The sequence below is a fragment of the Perissodus microlepis genome, chromosome 6, assembly GCF_051167445.1.
Source record: "Perissodus microlepis isolate ML-2025 ecotype Zambia chromosome 6, ASM5116744v1, whole genome shotgun sequence".
In the NCBI taxonomy this organism is placed as follows: Eukaryota; Metazoa; Chordata; class Actinopteri; order Cichliformes; family Cichlidae; genus Perissodus; species Perissodus microlepis.
The window spans coordinates 14,565,838-14,587,317 of NC_140466.1; the positions used below are offsets into that span (position 1 = coordinate 14,565,838).

At 39.9% G+C, this 21,480-nt stretch overlaps 3 protein-coding genes across 4 annotated transcripts in view; 1 reads left to right on the plus strand and 2 right to left on the minus strand.

The window, feature by feature from the left end:
* evi5l (ecotropic viral integration site 5 like) overlaps window positions 1–5,453 on the minus strand; it is a 43,162-nt gene extending 37,709 nt beyond the window's left edge. For both annotated transcript variants that reach the window (XM_084930963.1, XM_084930962.1), the window contains exon 1: window positions 5,061–5,453. The gene's annotated coding sequence lies outside the window, so the exon portion shown is untranslated. The remainder of the gene's footprint in view (window positions 1–5,060) is intronic.
* A 2,372-nt stretch (window positions 5,454–7,825) lies between these two features.
* LOC146385306 (ATP-dependent RNA helicase DDX39A-like) lies at window positions 7,826–14,772 on the plus strand. Its single transcript, XM_084930964.1, has 10 exons — window positions 7,826–7,935; window positions 8,740–8,947; window positions 9,109–9,236; window positions 9,930–10,206; window positions 10,458–10,576; window positions 11,163–11,294; window positions 11,534–11,643; window positions 11,895–12,039; window positions 12,151–12,298; window positions 14,504–14,772. Exons 2-10 carry the CDS (start codon window positions 8,740–8,742, stop codon window positions 14,518–14,520), a joined length of 1,284 nt encoding a protein of 427 aa, XP_084787090.1. The 5' UTR covers window positions 7,826–7,935; the 3' UTR covers window positions 14,521–14,772.
* A 101-nt stretch (window positions 14,773–14,873) lies between these two features.
* On the minus strand, window positions 14,874–21,277 carry LOC146385307 (CCN family member 1-like). Its single transcript, XM_084930965.1, has 6 exons — window positions 21,081–21,277; window positions 19,945–20,158; window positions 19,232–19,479; window positions 18,668–18,812; window positions 17,501–17,682; window positions 14,874–16,643 (listed from the first exon to the last, which is right to left on the minus strand). The coding sequence occupies exons 1-6, from the start codon at window positions 21,129–21,131 to the stop codon at window positions 16,338–16,340; spliced, it is 1,146 nt and encodes a 381-aa protein (XP_084787091.1). The 5' UTR covers window positions 21,132–21,277; the 3' UTR covers window positions 14,874–16,337.
* Between the last annotated feature and the right edge of the window lie 203 nt (window positions 21,278–21,480).

Sequence of the window (21,480 nt, forward strand, 5' to 3'; positions counted from 1 at the left end):
GTGTGAAGTCAACAATAAATGAAGCTTCTAGCTGTTTCAGACTACAGGAGTGAAGCTGAACTCCAGCCCGCAAAGATTCACAGGATCACAGACGTGTAGCTCAGTACAACCATCCCTGCTGTGAGGCTGGGGTGGAAGGAAACGCATGTTTTCACGGCTTGGCACGGCGTGTCTAAAGCCAGTTGGTGGTTAAGCTTTTTCAGTCACTGACTTATTTTTGCTTTCCTGTTGCATTCATTACATTATTTAAAGATTTCATACTCTCCCAGCAGTGCTGCCAGAAGCACTAATCAGTTGTCGAGCTGTTTAATCACCCATTCTGATTACAAACATCTGTTGTTTGCTGCTGGAAATTTGTATTTGTTTGATCTTTTTTTTTGGTTTGTTTTTTTGTTAAATGATCTTATTTTCTCAAATTTAATTTTAACTGCCTGAAGCCTCTCAGGAAAATGGAAATATAATAAAGCTCAGGGGGAGCATAGGACTGCTCAGCTCCCCTAATAAAGATTGAAAAGGGCCATTCTGCATAATGAATGTTTTTACTGTAGGAACTTAAAATATATATTTGATTTGAAAACAGATGCACTAAAGGATACTAAGGTAGAATTACAACTTTTACTTATGTAAAGGGACTAAATATTTGTATATCGAGTTTGCAAAATAGTTATCCAACACCATTTAAGGCTTTAAATACAAACGGTGCCACTTTATACTGGATTCTGTAATGTACAGGCAGCCAGTGCATGACTATCAATACTGGAGTAATATGATCTCTCTCTTTTTGTTGTCCCAGTCAGTAATCTGACTGCAGCATTTTGCACTAATTGTAGAAGAGCAAATATACAGTATACAGTGAATTACAGTAGTCCAGTCTAGATTTAAGAAAACCATGTAGAAACCTTTCCTGAGTGTTTCAAACAGATTTTAGTCTGGAGATTGTTCTGAGCTGGAACAAACTTCTCTTGACCACAGCACAAGATTTTAACCTGTGTTTTAGTAAACAGACTTAAGGACCCAGGGTGCTCTAGACAGAGGTTGCAGTTTTTCCAGGACTCATGATGGCAGCATAGGTGTAGTAATGTCAGCAGGGTAGAAACCATCCTAACGTTTCAGTCTGTGTGCTGTAAATTATAGTGTTAACACTTTATATAAAGAGTTTGCCACCACCATAGAAGTGATTTAAAACTACTTTTTAATAAAGGAGTTTATGTTGATTACATGGGCTAATCAGTTGGGTTTTTCCCCCTTTATTTGTTTATATATTTATTTATTACAGGTTTTTTTTTTTTACTCTCTGATATGATGACATCGCTACTTTCTCCACTGATTTATCTACACTGTATTTATTGATCGTCTTGTTCTTGGTCCCAGTGGTGCCACTGAAACTCCTGGAAACACCCTTGACCAAGATGCTCCAGTAGCATGATGATCTGAGCAGAGGAAGACATTTCACTGCCATCTAATATGTAAAACCTTTTAAACACAGTGTTTACTGTGCAGAAAACTGAGAGCACATCAAGTCATAGTCAAATTCCACAAATATTGTAAAAAACAATCAACAGCAAGAGCCCCATGTGATGACATGGATTTCATAATATGTCAGTATCTCACTTTTTAAATCATACTCTCATAGGTTCATACTATGGTAAATCATTCCCTCGTGTTAATTTTAAATGACAGCAAAACATTAACTGTTCAGTTGCAAGGCATCAACCTTTTGTACAGAAAAACCCCATGTTTTAAAAAAATAAATAAATACTGGTAATCAAAGGCATGAACATAACAATAACATATTCTTTTGGTATTCTTTTTGCCAAAGAAGCTACATCAAATTACTATTCAAACAGGTGAATGAATGAATATAGTTTCATGTACACAAGCCTTGATAAATATGGCCCTACGGTATATAAGTCAAATTTACATTTTGGTATAAATCCCAAGTGCAGCAGTATGAAAATGAGATCACGATTCAGTCTGTGTGAAACCTGCAGGGTAACACAAATCTAGTTACAAATCTGCAGAGAACAATAAACCAGACAGAGGAGGGCTGAGGAGGAGCTGCAGTCATAGTGAGCTTGAACCACAGCAGTCAGGTCATCAAGCAGCTCCCTGTTTCCATGTGTCAGCATGGAAAAGAGATGAAGTGCAGTGCCATGCAAATGGCCAGGCAACCATAAACACAGACAACCAGCAAACCAGGCAGGAACCCCAAGCATCAGTCCAAACAGAGTATTTTAAAGGAACACTATTCTGTTATTATTACTATACCATAAATCTCCACTTTAATCACATTTTGCATGGATTGCATCTGGGGATGCCGTGATCTGATATTTGGATTACATACCAGTCCAATCCTTACTTGTAAAGCTGGATCGGATATAAGTGATGATGAGCTACATGTTGTTTACTACACTACACAGCAGCAACAGAGCATAGTTAGCTAACAGCAAAGGAAGGCAGTTTGGAGGCCCTTCACACTGGCTACAACAACAGCTTTTCTTTATGTTTGCCGTAGTTTCAATTTAACTGCAACTGTGGTCAATGTGAGCAGGTATGACTAAAAGACACTGACGACAAAGAAAAGTCACTGTCATTTGTATCTTAGAGGCAGTGCGTGTTTGGAAGCTTTTACCACATTTACAGGAATGTAAGATGTTGTAACCAGCCGTGTTAACAGTTCTTCACTTCATCCGTCTCTGTCAGCTCCACCCCGCATGCAACATGTGTGTGTGTGTAACAGTAAATTAAGGTGCACTCAGAACAAAGAAGGACTGCAAAAACTAACATAAATAAGGGCAGTATGGAGTAGCACGTCACTCAGAGCCCAGAAATCAACATTACTGAAGCAGTGAGGGATCATCAAAACAAAAGGCAGCCAACATCAAAAGAAGAGCGTATGAGGGTTCAGGCATTGTTGATGAATAAAGGTGGCCATATCAAATATCAACTTTCAAGTTCGTTAGAATTATCCAAACATATACTGCATTTTCATTTATGTTTCTATTATTCACCACAGCCACTTCCCAATTTACCCAGCAAAATATAAAGAGATAAGGAGTGACACAAGACTTTTGCACAGCACCGCATACTAACCTAATCAGCGAACAAAACATCTACAGTGTGAGGAAAAGCTGCATTTAAACCTTGGGAGTAAAACACTGAGTAAAACATCATTGTCCTGTACATGAAAAAATTAAGTCCATCTGAAGAGAAACTGCGCATATATGATAATAATGATTCCCCATTGAAACAATGAATAGAACTGTTAACAAAAAAATAAAAAAAATATCATAATGTCACTATTTTATTATTAATCTATGCTGCTGTTGCTGCATTAAGACACTATAGTAGATCAAATGTTTTGCTTTAGAGTAAGATTTCAAAGAAGAGACATCTTTACTGAGACCAGTCATTAAAGACCAGTCTTGTTTCAGGCGTGAGGAAAAAAAAAAAAATCAATCTTTCCATCTTGTGAGGACACACACATGGGGCTCCTGTGTATTACTGATGGTCCTCTCCTACAACCACACACAGTGGCAGACAACAATAACCCTGGACAGCAGCATGTACAGAATCTGTATAGTACACTGACAAAGCTGTGAGGTGATAGCCCTTCTCTTGTTCTTGCTACACACATTAAACAAATGCACACATGTAAGGTGTACGCACATCTCTAAGATTGTTTATCTTTAAGACACTGCCCGGAGCCTTTTTGCTCACCACAGTCTTACACAGATAATGAGGAAGCAGTGTCAGTTGCAGAGCGCAAAGGAAAAGATTGGCTGGGAAGAACTAGGGTGTGTTTGCATGTCACAGAGTACCAGTCACTTGTTTCGATTTCTTTGCTGGATCAGATAAAGATGAAGTTTCAGGCCTTTGCGCTTAAAAAACAAGGTCACCAGGATGTGAGAATCTGATGCCTGTTTCCTTGACAGCAAAATGTGTGAGAAGGCTTTTGCACAGTGAGTGGATTACACAGGTAAGAATAAAAATTATTTCACTGAATCTCACATCAACACATGACAAGCCCATTATTCACCCATTACTCAGTGCAAGCCCTCATTCATGGAGCACTGAACTTGTCAACAGAGCAATTTAATAAAATCCTCGGACTGTCTGCCCTCTTAAAAAAGATAAGAAAGAGTACTTGGGGGAAGAAGGGTGGAGAATTGATTAATTTCTTGACTAGTCAGGCGTGTGATGTATTTAACCCACCCTTTCTCTGTTTTTGTTATTACAGTTGGGTTTTTAAAATTATACAGCATGTCTGCCCTCATGAGTCAGTAGTGAGTCATTTAACTCGCCTGTAGTAAGAGCAGTAAAGCCAGTCAAGCACATTACAAAGGATTTACTTGTTAACCCCACTCTGATTAGATAAATACAGCAAGAACAACCGGATTCACCTATGATGAGTAGTTAGAGGGCATGCATGAGCAGTACAGTAAACATCTGGAGGGAGATATTTGTAGCAGTCCCTCTGCTATCGATAATCCCATCTTGCAAACTCATACTCCAAGATCCTGTAATCTACTGGCCTGGTTTGTTTGGACATGACAGCTCATTATCCTGGCCTGCTGCTGTTGCTTAAGGATGCCTGGACTACAGGGGCCTGCATGCTCTGCAGTCGGCTCATGGCTCGGCTGGATCAACATCTGTGGCCAAAATGACACATCATCCTCTCGCTTTGCGGCACCAAATGTCCCGGCTTCCTATGGCAACATGATTGTGTAACGACACGAAACGAGGACGGGACATTGAGGAAAAGACGATAGAAACATGGCACACCAGCAGCGTGCTAAGCATTAGCAAGAAATATGGTTTATGTGCTAATGAATGGGCCGCGTCTCCGCTGGCATGTTGTACAGTGGATTTTTTTCACTGATACAAATGGAGCAGACCCTGGAAGCAGCAGCTGCTACTGATGTCGGCCCGTTCAGTTATCATAGCATTTAATAAACCAATAAGCTCGCGAGCCCTTCAACTGACTGCTCGTGAAAACGTAAATGTTTAATTTAAATATAAAACCGTCAAATAAACAAATACGATTCGTTAACGCTTACCTGTACTCCGTTTCCATAATCGGAGCGGTGTGTTTAGCGTCGCTCCCAAGCCGGTCTGTGGTAAACGTCAAACGTGTGTTACCGGCTAATTAAAATCTTAATAAACCACCGAGGACAAATACGCCGTCCAGCACAGTGCCATCCTCCTGCCGCCGTTCGACCGGGGAGGAAGCGCCGCGTCTCTCGCTCGCTGGTCGCGAGGCAGCGCACGCGATGAGAGGGGACTTGCGCGTGCGAACCGAATTTAGAGGAGAAAAATATTTCTGGAGGCGTCCACTGAAATAACCATGACAGCCGTGTGATGTAGTCAACGGCTCAGCAGGGATGTGGTATAAACGGATGCATCAATCATTGCAAGTAAATCACACAGAATGGCTGGCTTTCTTAGGCTTCAGGTTGAGCTCGAGGTACGGCGAACCAATCAAACTGCGGAACGAAGCGCGAGCGACACGCCACGAGCCAATGGCAGGGCCGAATTACGGGATTCCAGTGGAAGGACAACGTATACAACCAATCACCGAGGAGCTTTATTCTGTTAGAAGGCGGGCTCCGCAGGTGTCACAGAGCGGTGTCAGTTAAACGGATTTATCGGTATTTGGCAACGATATTATTCATTATCTGACAACAACAAAAAAAATGTAATTGTTTCAGCTAATTTGTGGTAATACTTTTGATTATCTTATAACCGACAGAAGCAGCTACCTGTTACTGGATAGTGAGAGTGCATAATAATAATAATAAAAATAACCATAATAAGTATAATAAGTATAATGTAAAGTGTCAAAACTAAATGTGCAGGAGGTTATAAGTGCTGATGCATCACTCATATGTAAGTAGCATTTAAACTAACCTATTAGTTATTGTATTGACTAGTCTACTTTGTATTTGAGAAGTTAATGATTTGTATGGAGACGTTATTCTGTTAAATTACAACTAGAGAAACATCTATTTGTTTCTCTAGAAACAACACTTTAACTTTCCTGAGTTTAACCCTTATGTGAACTAATCAATCAAGATGTGATTTAATCAAGATCTGATTAGAGAATGTAAACTCAGTAAAGAAAGGGGGCGATCAAAGTGCAGTTGCTTTTAAGATGAGGTTAGTAATACAGCATTTAAAGCTGGAAAAAAGGAGCCAAGATTAGATCTTCTGGGCCAGATCTTTGGCTGAGACTTGCCAGTTTTGAATCACAATAGCCCCATCGAGAATTCTGCTACAGCTTTGCTACCAATGCTGCCAATAAAAACACACGCACATTTCACATAGTGTATGAAGTAAAAATAATTATATAACATGGTGTGAGATTCTGCACATTGCCTCTGCTATGGAAAGGCAGACCTGGTTCCAGGGAAACACTCAAGTGAACAAACACACAATACGTAATCAAAATAATCCCAGTTTTCTTTTCTTTATTTTTGTTAGTTTCTGTTATTTTTACCTTCCAAGAGACACCCGGTTTTAAATAGACTAACAAAAGTGTCACTTTATAGTTAAACTATGATTAATTGGACTGTACAAATGTAAAGTGATAAACATTTAGATTCAAATATTGTCTCAGTGTCCTCTATTCCCCCCAAATTCACATTCACTTTTTAGAGACATCTTGAATTTCAGTTATATATGGAAATGTGACCTAACATATTGAGACATGCCACAATACAACAAATGATGATGGTGTTTTAATAACAGGATCTCTTTTAATTAACTTTTATTTTCTTACTCTCTAAAGGCAGGGCTTGAAGGGTGACTGACTTACTGTGCACAGTATTGATAATGTGCATCATCTGGACAATTACTTTATTGCCATCAAGTGGACAAATTGGATACTACACTTTTCCATACCCAAAGCAGCAAATACAGCTTAACTGATACCTACTGTTGTTTTTGTTTTTTTTGTTTTATTATTATTATTTTTAAATCTAATTATTGGCATTTATGGATGTTGGTGTACAAAATTTGGGAGACATCGTGCATTTCTTCATATTTTGTTTTCAAGGAGCCATGCTTAATATGGTTTCTTAAAGTGGTCTTGGACAGTGGTATACCAGCTCCAGCTCAAGACTAAGAAATTTAGAACATCATGGATTGATGGAATTCATATTTTTATTCTTTCGTTCAAATCATACAAAGGACGTCAGGACAGAGACACAACAGTGAGTGCCTATAGCCATTCTCTCTTCTACGGAATTATGACTGCAGAAAAGTTTAATCAGTCAAATCTACCATGCATAACCATCTGTGAAGCACCTGATTGGCATGGTAGTGGTTTTACTAAATACAGACTTTAAATCTTGTTAGAATTGTACAAGCTTTTTTTTTTTTTTTTTTTTTTTTTTTTTTAATTTAAACTTATATACTGTATCTCCATGTATGTTTACCTGTTTCAATCGATCGATGCACCCATTTTCAATTTTCCTAACAAAATATAAAGAAGGGGGGCCTGAAGACTTTTTTAGAGTAATGTATGTATAATCATTTTCTTTATAATTTTACTAAAACAAGCATCGATACCGGTACCGGCAGACAATCACTTTTTGGCACAACACCGGCCCTCTGCTGATGCATTCAGGTGTTCTTCCAAATACCGTAATAATGAATAAAAGTATAGGTATAAAAGATAAGACCATGATTTTTGGTTTAAGAACATAGACCGTACGTAAGCTCATGCGTGAGAGTTAAGGTGGCGGAGAACCGGAAAATTCAGCCATCGAAGTGTTTTATTTAAGTATTAATGTTGGAAATGGAATCAGAAAGCTAAACATTATCCAGATTGTACCTGAACGCAGCATACGTGTGTGCTCGATAGAAGCTCCTAGCTAGCTCGTTAGTTTCACGCAGATCGATAATCCGCGGAGTGTAAAATTTCATAGCAAGGTGACATTGATGTTCCTTCATATTTTTTCTGCATTACATTCTGAAATGCGTAGACGTGTTTAAAAACTAAGAAATGCTTTGAACGCTTTGCACCCGTCTTAAATTTGTTGATTTGAAGGTTGCTTCGGTAGCTAGCATGCTATGCAAATTCATGTTAGCTTCGCTCCGATTCATTTTTGATTTTATATAGACAGCTTAGCTTTAGGTGCAATAGATAATTTTGTTTCTAAATAGTCACCCATTTTAAATACCGTGTAATTAACAATATTAGAGTAACATAAATGGAAATGCTTGCCGACCCTAGCTTGCTAACTAGCCGGTATGAATGAAGGGGAAGGACTCCATTGTTTATACCGGGTCACACGCTGACCTGCTATCATTTTGACTTGAGATTGACTTGTTTTAGTTATCCTTTGTATTACACTAGACATTAAACAGTGAGCAGACAGAGGTCCATTCTGACTATCCCCAGCCTTAAATTCGCTGATTAGATTTGACTTAATTGAGCATTTTTATTCTTATTTTTTTAATTATTATATCAGCCTAGCACGTCAACAATTCGTTATTAACACTCTGTTCGTCTGTTAATTTATGTACACTGTTATTTATATAGGTACGTGTCTAATGATGATTAATTTATTGGTTAATAATTGTAAAAGGTATAAAGATATACTTTTGATTTATTTATTCATACTTTTAAAACCTCCTGGCTTTCTCATAAACTATTAATCCACATATTAAAGAGGGTTCTTAGATATAATCTCTACTATAACAAATGTCCTTGCTTTACATTCTTTTATACAGATGTCAGAGAATAATCTTGATAATGAACTTCTGGATTATGAAGAGGATGAGGAGCCTCAGGGAGTCCCAGAGAGTGGGACCCCAGCAAATAAAAAGGAGGTGAAGGGGTCATATGTATCCATCCACAGCTCGGGATTCAGAGACTTTCTCCTCAAACCAGAGCTGCTCCGTGCCATCGTTGACTGTGGTTTTGAGCATCCCTCAGAAGGTGGATAGCAGGGTTATTTAAAGTTCAAATAAACTGCTGGACACGATCCTGATCATAGAACTACAGCCACACATAATAAATGATTTCTTATGATGTTGTAACTGCACGCTTAGTATGTATATAAAGCAAAATGTATGATTGCCAATTGGTTTTACTTTCAGTTCAACATGAATGCATCCCTCAAGCTATCCTGGGCATGGATATCCTGTGTCAGGCCAAGTCTGGTATGGGAAAGACAGCAGTGTTTGTGCTAGCCACCTTGCAGCAGATAGAACCTGTGGATGGTCAGGTGAGTTTGTCATTACACAGTTTTACAAGCTCTCTAATTCTGCGTTGTTATGAGATGTTACATAGTTGGCTAAGAAATTACAGAAAAGATGTGAATCCTTAACCCCTGCAGCGAAAAGAACAGGTAGCTCTGTTATGCTCTGGGAGCACAGTTCAGGAAGAAGAAAGGCTTCTTTCAGATCAATATGAATTATTTTTTTTTGATTGATCACATTTATTTTCAAACACATTTCTACAATAGTAGAAGTGAACTCCCAAGACAAGCCTATAGATTGTGTTGTTGGTTAACATTTCGGTGTATGATTATCTACTGTAATTTGCATGTGTTACACACCCAGTGTTTTTGACTACAAACAATACAGACGTTATGTTCAGCATTAGCAAACTTTAATCTGGAATTACTCAGGCTTTGATGAAATCAGATAATCAGAAAACGTCTCTGTCTGAATGAGAACCAGAAGCATTTGAGTTCATGTCCGATGTCTTTAGCTTCTAGTCCAGCACGGTGCCTTTAAGATCTTTTTAAGTATTTTCTAATTTGCTCTTTCACATTATAAAGTAGTCATGATTTGGGGGATTTATAAAGGAAGTTTGTGATATTGTAATGGCATTATACACAAATGAGATAAACAACAATGTACATGCTATATAAAGATGAAAGCGTTGATAAAACCTCTGTGTTGTTTCCTTGCAGGTGTCTGTCCTCGTGATGTGCCACACACGAGAGTTGGCATTCCAGATCAGCAAAGAGTACGAGCGCTTCTCCAAGTACATGCCCACTGTCAAGGTGTCAGTGTTCTTTGGTGGCATGGCTATCAAGAAGGATGAGGAAGTCCTGAAAAAGAACTGCCCTCACATTGTTGTAGGAACTCCAGGACGTACACTGGCCCTCATTCGCAACAAGACCCTCAGTGTGAAGAACATCAAACACTTTGTGCTTGATGAGTGTGATAAAATGCTGGAGCAGTTGGGTAAGTGAGAGGAACCAAGCTGTTTATAGTCGACTCTTGGTGAAGGTTTTTGACCAGTATGTAGGAATGGCGATAGAGTGTGTCAAGTAAATATTGTTGAGATAAATTCTGATGGTGATTACATACATTTTGCTTATTAAAGGTCATCATTAAGAAATTATATATATATATATATATATATATATATATATATATATATATATATATATATATATATAATTTTGGATGTATCATTTATTTCCTTGCAAAAGACATGAGACGTGATGTCCAGGAAATCTTCCGACTGACGCCTCATGAGAAGCAAGTTATGATGTTCAGTGCAACTCTGAGCAAGGAGATCCGCCCCGTGTGCCGCAAGTTCATGCAGGATGTGAGTTTACATGTGGCCATACACGTTATATCTGTGCAGCTTCATGTATGGCAAAAACATCAATGTCTATCGCAACATTATGTTCCTTAGTGTGCACTACAGCAAAGCAAGCCTACACTTAAAAAATTCCAGGGAAAACACTATCTAGACTACTTTTGTCCTTACATTTTACTTATGCTAAGTCATTGGTTACAGTGCTGTATCACTACTATTGCACTATAATGCTGCCACTGGCATTTTGTTTGAAAATGGCAGCAGCAAATTAGTAAATGTGTCATCAGTGAGAGCAGCTTATTGAAAAAGGATGGAAAAAAACCTCCATTTCCTTAAACTTACAAATGTTGCTGCCTGTAGAGTGCAGGCAGCAATAAAATGATGTTCAGTGTTTTTTTTTTCTCATCGTCAGAAATATAATGGAAAATAGTCGAGTTTCCTTTTATTTTTGGCCATTTGTTGCTGCCTTTGTCATATTTGCTCATAAAGCAGGCAAATTGAACCTCTCAGCAGTTTAGAATTGTCCTTTTCCAGGTAATCTGTAGATCTGTCTGAGAGACTAATGCTGGTCATTCTGTCCTTTGCTGTGTAGCCGATGGAAGTGTTTGTGGATGATGAGACCAAGTTGACACTTCATGGTCTACAGCAGTATTACTGCAAGTTGAAGGACAGCGAGAAGAACCGAAAGCTGTTCGACCTGCTCGATGTGCTCGAGTTCAACCAGGTATCAGTGGTAATATTTTTGAAAGGAGTTGGAATCTGTTATGTCCATTTTTATTTGTTTTAAATCCTTGCTAATTGTTAACAAATGCAGCTTTGTTTTTTATCCTTTTTTAATTTTTTAATTTATTTTATAAAATAACTTTTGTGTCTTGTCCTCTCTTAAACCCTCCCATGTCTGCCTTTTCCAGTACAAATCTGAAAATATGCAAGACTCAGCAGTTTCTTTTATATTCCTCGCAGGTGGTGATCTTTGTGAAGTCTGTAGCTCGCTGTGTTGCTCTGTCCCAGCTACTGGTGGAGCAGAACTTCCCTGCTATAGCCATCCATAGGGGCATGGCGCAGGAAGAGAGGTTGGTGCTGCGTCACTTTAGAAAGAAGAGAGTGTTGTTTTTTTTTTTTAAGTTTGTCATATTTTTTTTATTGTCACGTGAGACTGTCCTCATTGTGTACTTTTTTTCCAGGCTCAAATGCTTGTAGACAGTGTCAGTACCTGTAAAAGACAGGCTAAAACTAGACCCAACTGATTATTAACTCTTAGTTTTGGATATAATCTTATTCAGTTCCTCAGTTCATGATGCTGTTGCTTCTCTACTCCTGCCAGGTTATCCCGATATCAGCAGTTCAAAGACTTCCAGCGGCGGATTTTGGTGGCAACCAACCTGTTCGGCCGTGGCATGGACATTGAACGAGTTAACATTGTCTTCAATTATGACATGCCAGAGGATTCTGACACATACCTTCACAGAGTGAGTAATATTTAATGTGAGACATTGGTATATTTTTATTTCCAAACCTCCCATTTCTGGTCTTTAAAGCTGAGGCCATGTGTAGCAGTAAATTTCTTGTGTATCGTTCAGGTGGCCCGTGCTGGCAGGTTTGGAACGAAAGGCCTGGCCGTCACCTTTGTGTCAGACGAGAGTGATGCCAAGACCCTGAATGAGGTTCAAGACCGCTTCGAGGTCAATGTAGCAGAGCTACCAGAAGAAATCGATATTTCTTCCTACAGTAAGTATCTTTTTGCTTGCAGGCGTCATGAACCTGGCTTAAAGATGCCCATTTAATAACTATATAAGTATTATAATATTAACTAAGTATTTTGGTGTCACACTGTATACCTCTTTATGACCAGTTTCACCTAGTGACAGCCAGCAACCACTAGCCAACCGGTCAGGGAATGCACATTTTTTCCTAATGTTGGGAGGTTTCCTGGAGCTCCCTGACTGGTCTGTAGGCCTTAGCTGCAACAGGTATTTGTTTACTGAGAACTTCAGAATCAGAGTCAGAAAGACTTTATTTATCCCCAAGGGGCAATTAAGATACAACAGAGCAGCATGACGTTGAAGATAAGGACAGAGCATAAACAGGCAATAAGAGTGAGATAATAAATACACAGAATATACAGTATATACACAGTTTTAAAATTAAAGTGACTTAAAGGTGAATAAATAACTAAGTGACTACAAGTGAATAAAGTCTCGGCAGTATAAAAAGAGTTTAGAGAAGTAGAGCAGGGCGATATGACCAAAAATATTTATCACGATATACATTTGGAAATTTGCGATAAGGATATAAGTGACGATATAATTGACACTAGACAAAATACTTTACAACTCCACAACTTTATTAGTGCAAAAAAAAAAATCAATGTATTTTCACTTAAGCAAGCAGCTGTTTTTTATGTGCATTAAAGTTATATAAAAATTTAACAGTGCAAATGCAAATTCCTTGCTGACAGTTTAACCAAAGGGCATTTCCAGTGGAAATTGGCCGACATATCCTCAGCATAACCATGTATAATATCCACCAAACTTAAAAGAGGTTATACACACACAATACGGTAATATTATGTTGAAGCACAGTACGTATCACTCTGTGAGGCTCCTGCCTACGATAGCCGTAATGCTCCGACAATCCATCAAGCGGTGCGGGTTCGTAGCTTAGCAAAGTCGTACTAAAACATTTGACAGATTTTCGAGCGCCGTGTACCACAAAATCGTTTCAAGGTCAGTAAACACAACCAGAATTGATACATAAGGCACACGGGATTATAAGGGGCACTGTCGATTTTCAGAAAAATCAAATGATTGATTTTAAGTGTGCCGTATTTTCCAAAGAACACGGTAATAACGACGGCCCTCTAGCATGCGCTACCAAAAATAGTGCTTTGTTATGTATCTGAAGGACGAAAGCTAAACCAGTTCCACACCACTGAAGTTGCAGCATTTTTACAAACTCGTTTCATTCAACGATCCACTTTCGCCCTTCTCATTCTCCGTCGCCGTCATGCTTTTTCCGCCATGTGCGTATGAAAACAAAGGCACTGCGCATGTGCATTTTACCCATATTCTATCGTGATATTTCATTTTCTTATCCTTGCCAAACATTATACCGGTATTACCGTGAATGGTATGATATGGCCCAGCCTTATAGAGTAGTTTATGTTTCTGGTGTGGGAAATGGTCTTATCGGCTGGAGTTAAAGCAGGGTGGCTTTGGGGACAAAGGTGGCTCTCCTCCTCTCAGTCCTGTAGCAAATGCAGCGGAGACGTCGCCCAGAGGGGAGCCATTGAAATGTGGGGTGAAGAATGTGAGAGGGGTCATTGATGAATTTGGCTGCCTGTCTAAGGGCCGGTTGGCTGAAAACCTGTGCCAGAGTTCTGACAGGCAGGCCAATGATTTTAGAGCACACTGATGCAGTGTGCTGCAGTCTGTTCCTGTTCTGAAGGCTGAGAGAGTAGAACCAGCAGGTAATGGAGAAGGTCATGATGCTTTCCAGGAAGGCATAGTAAAAAGTCATCATGATGGGTGTGCTGACTCCAAAGGAGTTGAGTTCCCTATGAGGTATAGCCGTTGGTGGCACCTCCTGAGGAGCTGTCACACCACTCTACATCACTTCTTCTTCTTTATCACTAGGAGAACCTTTTCGTAGTATCACGCTTTTGATTACAGGAAGTGATGATTAACATTGTTTAGTATGTATTTTGTTGTCTTGACTGCTAAAATTCTGAATGCATTTTGAGATTTTAGCTCATCTTTAAAACTAAGAAGTAGCCATGCATTTGCAAATGAAAGCCTGTAATTATGTACAGATAACAGGCCATGTTCACATACTACATCACTGCTGTGTAGAAATACTCAAGTGTGATAGCTACTGTATAAAGTTATTATAGAAATTTTCTCTACCTCATGTTAACCTCATGTCTCTTTGCAGTTGAACAGTCCAGATGAATGAAGCGCCCTTCCAGTGAAGATCATGTGATCCCTGTTGTTACTGTGTTTTGGTGGAAGAAAAGAAACCTTCAACATTTATTTTAATGTTTCCATCCAACCATTTGTGAAGGCACGTTCATAGTGATAAAACATGTTTTGTCATCTCGCTGCAGAGTGTTTGTTTTAGTGTGTTCCTTGTTAAAAAAAAAAAAAGAAGCAAAAATCTGTGGATATATTGTTTTGGTTAAAGAAATAAACTTTTATACCTTATTCGACGGTGATGAACTTCACTTTGTGTGCTTTAAACATTTAACGCATGTCAGATGTTAACATTACATATAAAACTATAACAGGAGTGACTCAGACATAGCTTGGCATCTGCAGATATTGATACCCACAAGCAGAGGGCGCTATCACACAGTTTGAGGAGGTATCCACTGTTGATAAACAGCTGGTGACGTTGCACTGTGGAGAAACTTAATTTGAAACTGTCGAAGTTGAATTAAAGTAAAACGTCACATGAAGCTTGAGCACAGGAGCCAGTTTTATCACATAGATCGACCAACAAAAAACTGGTGACTGCTACACTGTACAGTGTCTTAATCTATAATAGAACACGATTGTATACAGTCTTGGATCAAAATCAAGAAATGTGTTTTGCAGAATACACTGTGATCCAACATAAAGAAAACATTTATTTGGCTAATAAATTTATCTAAGTTGTATTAAATGCTAAACCAAGGCAATTGGCTCTGATTCAGTTCTTCCTGAATTCTTATCAGTTAAAGATAATGTCTCTTATCTAACAGTGTGAGCTTCAAGGGAATTCACTCATGTGCTTTACATGGCATCATGCCATATAGAGAGATATAGCTATAACACCATGGTGATTTTTTCTGTTTTGAATAAAACAAGTCATCCACATTTGCATAACATCCTCTAGGTTTCTACATAAAACTGCAAAAGTTAATTCAGCTGGTTGTCAGCAAGTCGTCACAGTGCACTGGGAGATATGAAGTATTTACAGTATGTTGAGCTATAGATTAATAAATGGGTGACAAATTATAATCTTTGGCCCCTACAATGAAAGAAACTGGCAGCAAAGGGTCAAATTAAAAACTTGTGATCACCTTTAACCCGTTGACAATATCCAGGGCATGAATGATATAACATTGGCTTTACAGTCACTAAATCTCAATATTGTAATCGGAGGCTTGGGACCAATATGACAGGGCTCTCTGTCACCATTACCAAATGAGGGAAATGATTAGAAAGATCCCTCCAACAGACCATTAGAGACTTCAAGGCACAGTGAAGCTGTGCTGGCAGCACATAGTGGCTCAACACCTTTTTCCTCCCCTTTCATTTGTCACCCGTCTGTAGGTAAGGCAGTCATGTCAGATTCTTGTGCACTGCTCACAAAGTTTCAGTGCTAAATAAATAAAGTGCTTTGTTGCTTTTGTAGCATTTGTCCTCTCAGGCTGATTGGAGAGTCTCAAATCCTGAAGCAGGACTTAGGAAATGCAGGAAGTCCAGAGTATTTCGGGGCTCTAATTTAAGTCCCACATCAGTTTGAACAGGAGCACAGGGTCACAGATATTATAATATGGGTTGTCTTTAAGATGAATAATACCAAGGCAGTCCTTCCTGCCTATGGTCTCTGCAGTGAGGCGGGTGGCCTGAGGCCTTCACTCACTTGGAGCCAGGTGAGGAAAAAAATGTCTCCTCGTCTTCAAGCGGCTTCCTTCTTTAAGAAAACAAACCTCGTCACATTAAAGTCAAATAGGAAAAAAAAAAAGCCAAGCAAGAAAAAAAAAAAGACCCTCAATTCAATTCTAGTCTGTGAACTTGTGAGTGTCTCCGTACATCCAGTGCTGAGGAGGGAGGGCCACTTCATTAAGGTGGCCACAATCACTGCTGCATTTACATGACTGGATCAACATGGACAGCCTCTGAAACCGCTCACCATCCGGGCACGCAAAGGTCACAGGCACGGTGCGGGTGCGGCGTGGCGAGCAGCACCGTCCCTCCGTACACACGCCGCAGTAGTTGGGCCTGTAGAGGCGGATGCTCACACATTCCCCATAGGACAGGTGGATTGGCTCTGCGACTTTCTCAGTTGGGGAGCAGGTTTTCCCTTTCTGTGATCGAGTTATGAAAGCAGAGAGATAAGAGTTATAACCTGGGTCATAATGATTATTATTAGTTGGAATCAAGATAAATTATTAAATAAATAAATAATCTAACAAGATCTGATTTATACCCCCATCTGCGCCTTACAGAGCGGCAGATTAAAGCAGCTTTACACTCATAGTCTGTTTCACATTAAGAGGACTAGACTTCCAAAGCAGGGAATCAGAGAGGGATTATTTTTAGATAAATGTGATTATATTTAAGGTTAAATATTTATTCAACATTTGAGTGTCCTCTGCTGTTAAATACACCAACACCTATGACAGCTCTTGGCAGCAGAGCTTTTAACTCAGTGGAGCAGAGTAAAAGAGTTCTTACCGTGTCCAACGTGTAGGATTAATATAGACACACAACTTCCCTGGGCTTGAGTACACAGACAGAGCCTAGCTATGGACAGTTGCTTGGCAGGAATGCTGAGGGTGGGGGACTATATTTAAAAAGGCGCCGGGCTGCCACCAAAACACTGCTGAGTAAATCAGCACTGCCCAGTTCCCAGTGGATGTGGAGCTTCCCGAAAGTACCGCTAAGATAATCTCTGTTCTTAAGCTCTGGATAAAGATGGCTTTAGCACTAAGAGCATGTTTACTCAGTGCCAGAACATCTAATTTTTCATTCAAGCAAAATTAAAGGTACTGTTTTTGCATGAGTCAAATGCAGATACAGGTTAAATAATAAGTGTTATCACAATTCAGCAAAGTACTGCGTGAGAGATAAGTTATCTCGGCAGTGATACGGCTGTTTGAACTATGGTCCCTGTCTGCGTCTGTCTCATTCCTTCGTTCAGATCACGCTCAGTCCATCTCACCTTAGCTGGGACCGCCAGGCTGTGACACGGCCGTATGGTGCAGATTCTGGTCTGTCTCTCCACCTTGCACTGAGAGTTCTTGTTGGTGAGACGAGAAGAAACACCCATCCCACAGCTGCGAGAGCACGGGGACCAGTCGGTGGTCTGTACTGCACACTTGTTCTCCTTCAGCGGGCTCCACACTGAGGAATGTATGAGGGTTACGGAGGGTGGGTGAAAGGCAGGGAGAAAAATGACACCAATTAGAGCAGAGATTCTTGATCTGGAGGTCAGGTACCTCGTCAATGTCTATGAGATAAACTGCCATGAAACTTGGTTCAGACGTTCATCCCCACTTTTGGATCAGCTTTGGTGATTAGTGGCTTTTCATTCTCTTTCCATTCATCCCCAACCGGTCGTGGCAGATGGGGGTGTTTTATCTTCCCAGTGTCACAAAGTTCTTGCTCATAGGGAGTTGTGCGATTGTTGGGCTTTCTATCTAATATAGTAGGCTCGTAACCTTACAATATAAAGTACCTCAAGGCAGCTGTTTTTGTGAGATGGTACTACATAAGTAAACCTGAACTGAATTAAATTGAATCTAGCACTACTATTGAGTGATAGTTTATCTGCTGGTCAGGTTTATTTACCCAATTGTCTTTTGTTCATTGTTAAGAGCAAGATAGAAGGTCACCAAGTATATAAATACAGATAAGTAACTGATAGCAAATCAGAGCAAAGCAGATGATAAATTTGGGATCTCCTGCAGTGTTGCTCTGGTGAAAGGCAAATGTGAGCATATCTGTGTCTGAGGCTAACATTGTGATTGTGAAAAACTCTGTTGTTATATTCTCAGAGTACAGTAAAAGTACTGCTATTATGTAACAACTTTACCTTGTGATTTAAGAAACACTTTTCAATTGTTGCCTCTTATTCACCCATTCATTCATTTGCACATGAATGGTAATGCAAGGTGCTGGTCTGCCACAGGGGATAACATGACCACTGTCTGGCCTGAAGATATTTCAGCATGAGGACAGAAAGAGCCCTTTCTACCACCTTATTCACACAGCCTAGAACAATTGAACTACCTATATAGAGAATCTTTAATATTATACAACCAATGTAAATAAGCAGTAGTTAAAGTTACTAAAATATGAACTACACTGCGAGAAACAGTTTGCATACCAGGCAAGTGTTTGTAGCCACGCTCACTGTGCCAGCTGCTGGGTTTGACGTCTGTAAGCTGGTTGGCTAGGACCAGGTAATTTTCCGGGTGGCGCGGCACAGGATGGAGCCGAGGTCTGTGCGGGTGTTGTTGTGGAGGATGCACCTGCGCAGAGAGATATGCAAGATTAGATGGCTGCAGTTCATCTTTGCCATGACCGTGTCCGACTTTCGTGTGCTTTTCCCCACAGTGGGTGTAACCCCTGATTTTCAGGGGGTTAGGTGTTTTAAAGCACTTAATAACAGTACCTGCTCTCAGCAAGCGAACCAGATACTGTTAATCAGAAAGGTTTCGGCATCCTTGCACCAGAGGCTTTACTACAGTGGCTTGTATTAGTTTGCCAAAGCAACTCCAAATTATAGTAAACAAAATAAGAAAATATCATTTTTGATAACTTATTTTTTAAAAGTTTTAGGCCAAATTGTTTAATTCAATACACAATTAACAAGTTCATCCACAGTGATTTTTACCTCCAGTATCATCAAACTGTTTCACAAATTCCTGACAAACTCAATGTAACAAACCTGATGCTTAGGTGGAAGGCGCCATGTGCCCTTATTGCAGTCGACAGTGAAGCAGCACTGCCCAGGTATCCTAACCAAGCGTGGGTAGGGGCAGGATGGTGAAGCTGGTGGCAGCTTGTTGCTACAGAGAGGCGCGCAGCCAACAGCGCCGTCAATGCAGGTGCACTGGTGTTTACATCCGGCACGGAAGCTTTCGCCATTCTGGTAGATCCTTCCATTGTACTCACATGTGCGTCCCTCCGATTTTGCTGAAAAGACACATATTACTCACTGCTTCTGACTTCATCAACACCAACAGTGACACAGGACACTAAAAAAATCCCACAGGACAAATGAGATCAAAAAGTGAGTGGATACAAAGAAGCAGGAAGTGTCAGACCCCCCGTCTCGTAGGCATGGAAGAACCAGCTATTCATAGTTTGTGGGGCAGCACCGGCATGGTGCAGAAGGAAAGAGTATTTTTATCCCTGAAACCCCCTGTTGCTGTCATAAAACATCTACTACTCATTAAAATGTCTCCTGCTGTGCAAGGTTCCATGTTTCTAAATCACAAACCTAAGAAAGCTTCTCTTATGACCTTTGTTGCACCATTTTGGCTTTTCTTTTACACTCAGTATATAAACTACATTTTCTTGCAAATTTAATACTTCAGATGTAGCTTTTCCCCCCCTCCTCTGAGATTTCTTCCCTCCCAGCATTCATTGTTTTCTCACCTCGGCATATGCCCCAGGCCACGGTCACGTCATTGCCATAATTACACTCCAGCCCTTTGTGGTGGTCGCAAGGCCTCGCAGGGCTGCAATCTTGGTTAAGCTGTGCAGCACACACCTTGCAGCATCCACACCTGTCTGAGACGGAGCTCACGCCTGGAGGGCAGACCGGGGGCTCTGCGGGGCACTCACACACCGCTGGGCAGCGAGCAGTCACCTGAAAGATTCACATATTCAGACAAAGCTCAGAACATGACTTGTATGTGTGTGTGTGTGTGTGTGTAGCATTTTCCATAATTACTGTTATTATTATTATCAAAATAAAACAGTCAAAAATAAAAACAATAAACCCCACAGGCTTGCATCTATAACCCAATTGTAAAGAAGTCTCCTGGTACTTGGAACGGAAAATTCCCACATCCCCTCTGACTGCCTGTCATCAGCAGGCTGTTAATCTACCAATTTCAGCATTTCTTACGATACCAAATTGTGTGGATGAGCTCTGGCACATGTATGTTTGAATTTCTATTATCTTGTAGACACCCCAGGGTTTGTGACAGATCATCATTATTATTATGATTTTTTTTTTTTGTTGGTCATTCATCCAGATATGAAGCATTGTAGTAAATCTCTACAGTAAGTCAAGTTACTGCTGGTCAGCCTTCTTTGAGTGTCTAGACAACTCAGGGTTTGTACTCAGCCCCCTGCTGGCTCGTGATTTGAGTCATGGCTCAGTACTAGAGCCAACTTGTTCCAGTTTTTTAGGAATCAGCATGCTACTATGCTCTAAAAAAACAAGACATGAGTAGACAAGCTGATTACCAGAAAGGCAAACTTGATTAGAAAAAAATATTCGTCATTATATAAGTGGGGGTGCAGTGCCACTGCTAAACTCACTTGCACTCTATTTCCCCTTATTGTGTTCGTTTTCTATTCTTTTCTCTCATTCTCTCTCTCTTTTTAATTACTTTAAACATGACCGAGATAAAGTACAGTAAACTCTGCTGCTGGCTCATGAGGATTAATTTGTTTCCATGAAGGAGTGTTTGCTGTTCAGACTCGGTAGCTCAAAGTTTAAGGGCACTTTTACTGTCACAAGTACTTTTAATCTTTAAGTAGACTCACATACTTAATCTTACCTGTGTGATGACAGCTGTTGTCAGTAGAGTCAGATAGATGAGAAATGTCATGATTATCCTTAAAAGTTAAAAAAACAAACAAAAAAACCCTACAAGTAATTTTAAAACAACAATTTCAAGCAGAAATCGAAGGAAATATTATTGATCTTCATTAATTTCACATGAAGATTCTAGTTTCTTTTTCTCATTAGCTCGGACTTCGATCCTTTTTTTTTTTCTAAAGGGGTGAGGAGCTAAACTCTAATTTATAGCCGATGGACTACGTAAGACCCCGCCTCTCTCCGTACTACTAACCAATCAGCGTGCAGGTAACAGCCCAGATCCTTTTTTTTCCCCAATGGGCGTGACGTTACCGAGCGGATAGTTTGCTGATTGGTGGGCGGGTTTTGAAATGAATGGA

What these genes read in the sequence shown, in the direction of transcription:
- LOC146385307 (XM_084930965.1), bottom strand. Translation starts at nt 21,131, where the DNA reads ATGACATTTCTCATCTATCTGACTCTACTGACAACAGCTGTCATCACA. An exon ending in CAACAGCTGTCATCACACAG is followed by an intron (nt 20,159 to 21,080) that starts GTAAGATTAAGT and finishes TGAATCTTTCAG; the next exon opens with GTGACTGCTCGCTGCCCAGC. An exon ending in GCCTGGCGGTCCCAGCTAAG is followed by an intron (nt 16,644 to 17,500) that starts GTGAGATGGACT and finishes ACTCGATCACAG; the next exon opens with AAAGGGAAAACCTGCTCCCC.
- LOC146385306 (XM_084930964.1), top strand. Translation starts at nt 8,740, where the DNA reads ATGTCAGAGAATAATCTTGATAATGAACTTCTGGATTATGAAGAGGAT. An exon ending in TAAAATGCTGGAGCAGTTGG is followed by an intron (nt 10,207 to 10,457) that starts GTAAGTGAGAGG and finishes TCCTTGCAAAAG; the next exon opens with ACATGAGACGTGATGTCCAG. An exon ending in GCCGCAAGTTCATGCAGGAT is followed by an intron (nt 10,577 to 11,162) that starts GTGAGTTTACAT and finishes TTTGCTGTGTAG; the next exon opens with CCGATGGAAGTGTTTGTGGA.